The sequence below is a fragment of the Echiichthys vipera genome (assembly GCF_963691815.1).
Source record: "Echiichthys vipera genome assembly, chromosome: 6".
In the NCBI taxonomy this organism is placed as follows: Eukaryota; Metazoa; Chordata; class Actinopteri; order Perciformes; family Trachinidae; genus Echiichthys; species Echiichthys vipera.
In genome coordinates this window covers 5389856-5397363 of record NC_139831.1, presented here as the reverse complement: position 1 = coordinate 5397363, position 7508 = coordinate 5389856, and the positions used below count along the sequence as shown (strand labels likewise).

At 40.1% G+C, this 7508-nt stretch overlaps 2 protein-coding genes across 2 annotated transcripts; one reads left to right on the top strand and one right to left on the bottom strand.

Annotated features, from left to right (window-relative positions):
• Positions 1–23: 23 nt before the first annotated feature.
• cetn4 (centrin 4) lies at positions 24–2841 on the bottom strand. The gene is made up of 5 exons (XM_083915062.1): positions 2790–2841; positions 2411–2566; positions 2173–2301; positions 1672–1809; positions 24–277 (listed from the first exon to the last, which is right to left on the bottom strand). The coding sequence occupies exons 1-5, from the start codon at positions 2790–2792 to the stop codon at positions 188–190; spliced, it is 516 nt and encodes a 171-aa protein (XP_083771188.1). The 5' UTR covers positions 2793–2841; the 3' UTR covers positions 24–187.
• Positions 2842–4938: 2097 nt separating this feature from the next.
• bbs12 (Bardet-Biedl syndrome 12) lies at positions 4939–6894 on the top strand (the record flags this gene model as incomplete). Its single annotated transcript, XM_083915722.1, has 1 exon — positions 4939–6894. One exon carries the CDS (start codon positions 4939–4941, stop codon positions 6892–6894), a length of 1956 nt encoding a protein of 651 aa, XP_083771848.1.
• Between the last annotated feature and the right edge of the window lie 614 nt (positions 6895–7508).

Sequence of the window (7508 nt, the reverse complement as noted above, 5' to 3'; positions counted from 1 at the left end):
CAAGAGACAAATGTGATGAAATATATTTATTTGTCTTGCATTGTAGAAAAATCGGTGTAAAGATAAAGTATGCTCAAATGTTTATTCACAAAATACACACATCTGTCCCAAAAAGGTCTAAAAAAATCTATAAAGTATTATCGTAGAATGAAAATGAGCCCAGATAAAGACTGTAACACACTCAGGTTCAGTAAAGATTGGTCTTCTTCATTATCCTCAAGAACTCCGTCTCATTGACCTCACCGTCACCGTCTCGGTCTGCCTCGTCGATCATTTCCTTAAAAAGGATAAGAAACAAAAGCATGTATGTTTAAATAAAGTGCTCTGAAAGCTGTATCCTCGATGTGATAGACCGGAAAAACCAAGTCTGACTAGAACCCAGGTTTCCGTACAGAAATAACCTACTGTAAAGCAACGTCACTTTTAATATTTCATGTCAAAACATAACAACAGAAGGGGAACTAGGAGGAAAAAAAATATCAAGTCTTGTTTGTTGTATGGTTGGTTATAATGTAAGGCCATTCAATGAACCATGTGCTATCAACATTGATCAAATGAAATCAAATCTGTTCATTATTTTTAAAAAATTCTCAAAGTAAAAAGATTTTGACCTTCCTGAGATATCCTATAAATGTATCTCTTTAAGTCACAGACACAAGTTACATTGTGGGAACTTTTCTGTGTCTGCAGCTGCCACTTCTCTGGTAGATTAACACTTTTTTGGGGGCTTTTCCTACTTAAATCTTTTTTTAGGATATCTGAAACAAGCATATTGCTGTAATTACTCTTAACCACCCAACATGAGATCAGTTTGAGAAAAAGAAACCTAATTCCAGGATGATTTAAAAAAAAAAATCAATTCAGGTTCAACATTTGCCACAGCTTAAGGATTATTTGTAGTGGTCTCTGCACTGGCCTGGGAACGCCTCAGGATCCCCCAGTTAGAGCTGGTTAATGTGACCTGGGAAAGGGAAGTTTGGGGTCCCCTGCTAAAGCTGCTGCCCCCGCAGATGAGAGATGAGATGTAGTGGTCATCCTGTGGCTACAATATAGGTCATTTCATATCTCCAAAACAATAAATATTACTAAATAAATAGTCTATATGACATAACCACATGGTAAAAGCCTATTTTTGTATACTCCTGTGTATCACATCTAACAAATGAAAAATAAACAACATATATTTCAAATCTGATTTAGTATGTGGTCATTATTACCAATTTATATGATGTCATTTTGTATGCTGATATCCCGATATGAGATTTCAACATTAGTTAATTGAAAGATGATAAATTATTATATGGAATTATTTCCAAACCCTACTTGAGGCTGTTAGGTGAAAGGAGGAGAATGGAGCTGATACAGACAGTGTCTGTATTTGGAGTTTAAAGTATAATATATGAAAGAATAGATTATACCTTTGATTTTATGATACACCTGAACTATCCCTATATGTATCAACATTATGAATTGAAAAAAAGCAATTAATTCACAAGTTAATGAACTGTACATGAATGCTCCGGTCGTATACACTGATGCAAATGCATTCCTGTCACTGAGAAGAAGTGCTTTGGTTGCTCTTAGTGATAGGTCTGCGTGTCTGGGCCACCCAAAAAACAAACTTATGTATAGTATATGGGAACCATTGCATGTCATCATATAATACAGTACCTGTAATTCTTCATCTGTGAGGTTTTCACCCAGCTCCTTGGCAACTCTCTTGAGATTTCTGAATGAGATTTTCCCCGTGCCGTCATCATCAAACAGGCGAAACGCCTTCATTATTTCTTCTTTGGAGTCCTTTTCATTCTATAACCAACAAAGACAAGACAAACACATAATGATGAATACATTACTGCTTCAATTTACACTTTTTCAATCTACATTTTGAAACTAAAACCCAATACACTGTTAAAAAAATGCAGTGTGATTTGCATGAATGGTATTTCCCCATGTGCAAACACATTAGATTTCACTGTAAATGCATTAGAGGGCATTTGTTTTTGAGATACAGTTTTTTAAGAGCAACTGACAAACCAAACGTGATGAGACGAACACAGATTTGTAACTTTTCGAATAGTGAACGAGGTCTCTCCCAGACCTGAAATGACAAATTTCGATTTCTAAGAAGTTTCCAGGTTTTGTCTGGTCTACCGGCCGTATCACACTCACCATTTTCAGTGTCATCATTCTGAGAAAGTCAGTGAAGTCAATTGTTCCAGAGCCCTCTTTATCAATGTCTGCAATCATCTGCTTGATCTCCTCTTTCTTTGGCTCAAACCCAAGAGCTCTCATGGCAACCTGTGGTACAGATGCACAGCAAACATAGCACTGCTGTGGCACTTGATTTGCTGGTCTCTACGTATACTTGATAACATCTGATACTAGGCATACTACATCAGGGACTCACCTTTAGCTCCTTCACGTCTATTGTCCCAGTGCCATCTGTGTCAAAGAGATCAAAAGCCTCCTTGACTTCTTGCTTTTGCTCCTCATTCAGCTCGATTTTGGGACTCGCCTTTTTCCTTTGGCTGGAGGAGGGAGCTGGTTTTCTGGACCCTGAAGCCTGGAGAAAAAAAAGCAAAACATTAACACGTGTATGCTACTCTCAACTGTTGTACCACTATCGTGCTATAACGTTAGCTAACTTTAGCTACCATGAGACCAAACTAACATTTTTAAAAAAGCTTTATCTAACTCTGTGACCGCTTTTAACGGTAAATCCCGGTACTTTCTAAAAAGTTAACATAGCGTACGTTTCATACTTTGCATTTAAATGAAGCTATTACCATTTAAATAAAATATTAAGTCAGGAGCGCTTCGATATCGTATGTCAACAAAACAGGCAGCAACGGCTCTATGTCTTCCTGTCAACTGACACGGGTAACAGCCAATAGAAATCGCGGAAGCACCGTGACGCGGGCATATTAGCCAATTGCAAAAAAGTAATGGGCGGGTTCTAAAATCGTCCGCCAATGGGTTGAGAATGTTTCTTGTCGCCAAGCAACCAGGAAACTCAGCGCATGAGCGGTGCTCAGTCTTTCTTTCGTGTTTTTAACAGCTTTATATAACTGTGTCCGCTTTTCACGGAAAACCCCGACGCTTCCTAAAAAGTTAACATTGCGTACGTTTCATACTCGACGTTTATATGAAGGTATATAACATTTAAATAAAAGATTCAGCCGGGAAAAGCTTCAATAGCGTATATAAACAAAGCGCATGCGCGATGCTGAGTCTTTCCAGCCGGAGTGGCTCAGCTGTGGGAACTGCAACAACTATCATACGCTATTACAATAAGGTAACGTTATTCTCTTTATGGATAGATAACGTTTGTTTTGCCTAAGCATCATTTGGTGACACACCTCTTTGTCTCGTTTTTGGAAACATTTTCAACAAGTTGTTTTTCCTAAGAAATGAACTTGCTAGCTTGTTCAGCTGGCTAATTGCAGGTCTGTACAGTGACAAATCATAACAAAAGTTACCCCAAGACACTTTACAGAGTAGGTATAGACCACACTCTGACTCATAGTCCCAACAATTCCCCCTTGAGTACACAGTGGTAACGAAAACCTTCAGTATAACAGGCAGGAACGTCGGACATACCCAGCTCTATGGAGGACGGACATCTGTCCTGACCGGTTGGGAAAGAAGAAGACAGATGGACAGAGAGAGACAAAGACAGACAGAGAGACAGTCCCAGCGATGCAATCAACCACAAAAGTAACAGTAACTATAATGATATATGTAGTAATGTGAATATGACTTATTTGTTATGGCAGTTAATACAGTAGAATAGTAGAAACAAGCACAGCTAAGGTGATAGAATATTCATTCATATGACAATGATAATTATGGTGGTAAATATGATCAAGGATGAGTAGTGGGCACCTGTGATACAATGAGATATATTACTGATGATGTTTTTATGGCTACACATTTTATAATTTAATGAAATTAGTGATAGTTTATATGAGTAATAGTGATAATAGCAGCATGAAGCGCCATGCAGGACCACGGCAGCAGGCACCACCACCATAAGCAGAGACCTGCGAGACGACAAAGCCCAAAGAACTCCGGGCAAAGAGTTGAATTAGTAACATGCACTGATGAGACATGAATGATACAGACAGAGAGGAGAGAAGCTCAGAGTATCAGGAAAAGTATTATCCTCCTGCAGACTTGGCCTATAGCAGCATCATTAAGCAGAACAAAAATCAGCTGCATCGTTCAATATTTCTCGCTCCTTTGTATTTTGTGATGCACAGTTAATTTAATTACTGTGTTACTGTGTAGCTGCAGTTACACCTTTGTTTTTGACCGAACTGGGTTTGTATTTGTAAACCGAAGTATTCACACCCTTCAGTTAAATTAAAGTAACAACAGGCTACCACAGTAGACACATAATTTCTAGTCCTGCATTCAGAAATTTACTAGACCAGCTGAGTGTACTGAAATTATCAAAAGCAATTCAGAATTGACTCTGTCAGAGTGCCTGGTATGTATGTTATATTTTTGTATACTATAATTCTTTAATGCATAAGGTGTTAGGTGGGGCTACATAACTTACTTTAATTACTGTTGTGTCATTTAATATATAACAATGCACCACCATTAATGAGCTAATCATGCTTTGTATGTTATATCAGATTTTTTGGTAGCTTTTATAGTACATATGCCAGATAAATAAAGTCAGGTACAACCAGGAAGAGTAGCCTACCATAAAGGACAGAAATAGTGCCTCAGATTTGAAGTTGTGTTTAATACTTGAGGGTTGTTACTTAGTTACTCTCCCCTGCTTGTTTATTTGATTGCGATTTAATACAAACCATGTTAACTTGGAAGTTTTACTAACTAAAAAGAGAGTTGTTGTTTGTTTACTTGGTAACAGTCGAACAAATATTCTTTTGTCCTTTTACAATCCAGGCTCCACCTCAAGTAATGCTGGGAAGTACAATTAGAAACCATCGACAACATGTTGGACTCCAGAAGCTCTCAGCGCTGGCGGGGATCACGCATTCCTCTTTGGGCCCTATTAAAAAGTACAAGTTTATCCAAGATGAAGCGAGTGGGGAGTCAGCTCTTGTGTGCTCGTGTGTTCGCATCTTTGAGAACCTGGAGCTGAGTTGCGCGGTGGGTCAGCTGGTGTACGAGACTATTCAAGCCCACCAGAAGGTCTATCATACCGGGTCGGGATGCCTGCTTTTTCTCGCGGGAGCGTGGAGCCGTGCTGCTCTGGAGTGCCTTCAGAAAGGAATTTCAGTCGCACACATTATCTCAGCTCTGTCTGAAGGAATGGATATATGCTTTGATGTTTTAAGGAAATGCAGTGTCTCGACTGAGGTTCTTGGTGTGGAGCAATCAGAGAGCTGCACGGTGATATCGTGTAGTTCAGAACCTAAACAGTCAAAGAAACCCATTGTGGAGGCTTCACAAGCATCATGTGGCATGCAAGGGACAACAAAAGTTGGTCACCAGACTTTAAATGGCAGTGGACAACGGAAAATAAAGCTCAGCAGACATTTTTATGAGACCAAGTCTGAAAATGTCCCAATAGCACCGCAGCCTCATCAGCCTAAGCTTCCTGACATTGCACACATCGCTGAGGGGTTGAGTCACGGTTGTGTCAATGCAATGAATTTAGTAGTCGAAGCCAAGCGAATACAGTCAAAAAATAATCCACAAGATGTCAGCTGCTCCACATTTGATGTGACTCAAGTGATGACTTGTGTGCTACCTGGTTTACCAGAGGAACGTGCGTGCGTTTTACCAGGCTGCATCGTTCCTGTATCTGCTGAACAGGCTTCAGTTGCTCACCACTTAAAAGAACAGCACCTGAAAGTTGCTCTGATTAATGGAGATTTATCAGATACCTATCGCCATCTTGGCTTTAAAAGGCCAACTGGTATACAGTGTGTGAGTGACCCGTCTGATTTTTCAAGTTCAAGCAAAAAGGAAGCGTGGATGGAAAAGATCATGACGCTTCTGTTGAACCTGAAAGTGAACCTGATACTAGTCAGCGGACTAGTTAGTGAGGAAGTGATTCAACACTGTTGTAGATATCACATACTTGTGGTGGAAAAAGTTAAGGCTCCTGTTTTGAGGGCACTCGCTACTGCAACAGGAGCTGTTCCTGTGACATACGGCACACAGTTGAGTAAACACTGTGTTGGCACTGCTGCAACGGTTGCGATATGGAGGGACCTCAGCACCCATGAGAGTACGGCCTCAATAGCTGTGAATATTTCCACTGGTGAAAACAGCCAGTTGGTCACAGTGATCCTCACAAGCTGTGTACATGGCAAGCTGCAGGCCTTGGAGGACCAGTTTTGGGCATGTGCTTATCGTTTACACCACACGCTGAAAGACAAAACCCTCCTGCCTGGTGCTGGAGTAACAGAGATGCTTTGTGTTCATCACCTTCAAAAGCAAGCTGAGCACCACGTCAGGCATCACAGAGAGACATGTGGGGACTCTGTCCAACCAACCAAAGCGGGAGCATCAGCTAAACCTTACAGGGGTGTAGTGTTGCACCTCATGGCAGATGGTTTAATAGATTACATATCCACTGTAATGGTTAACACTGGGAGGTTTTCAAAGGGCAGAGCCCGGACTGCAGTGAGCCAACAACTGCAGGACTTCAACAGAAGTCCAGGCATTGCTGCAAAGTTCTCACAACTTATCTTGGAAGATGGACAAGATGATGGTGCAGTTCCCTCACCAGGGAAATCCAGTGAAGCGCCAGAAACAAAGATCTATGATAATCTCAGTGTGAAGCGGGAGGCATGGAGGAAGGCCTTAGATCTGGTTCTCCTGGTCTTACAGACTGACGCAGAGGTCATCACCGGCATTCAACAAAAAACTGAGGGTACACAGGAAAATCTGATGCTTTTATGACCCTCATGCAACATTTTGGGGATTTGTTATGATTTTACATGAGTTTATTTAGATCACAAACATGTTTAAAATACATTTTGTAGGACTAGTACAAAGTGAAAGTAAAATAAATTGTTTTTTATATTATTTCTTCTCCTGTCATCAATACACCGTCAAAGGACAACATTAGAGAAAGCCATTGTATTGAAGCAATGCTACCTAGGCATAGAGGCTACCACTTGGGGGAGACAAATGATTATATGGCACTTCAGTCTGCCTGACGCTCATTCAGGCTGATGCAGGTAAATAAGATGAATCGAGTATGTTTAGATTTTGAATGGTGAGATTCACATATAATCCTAATTCAAACAAATCCACTGAATGAAATCAAGATGCAAAACAGAGAACCAAGAATGGAGCAGAAAAACATGACGACATGAGAGGTAATATAACTATTTTTTTTAATAGTTTATAGCGATATTTATTTGATTGTCCCCTGAATGTTTTCTTTCCTGACCTCCAGGTGTTTTGAAAATGAGGACAGCATCTTAGAAAACAGACCTAAAGTTCGGTCAGTAGTCATTTTTATAATTATTTTATCCAAGTCTGAGTTATCAATTGCTTTGCCTTGGGCG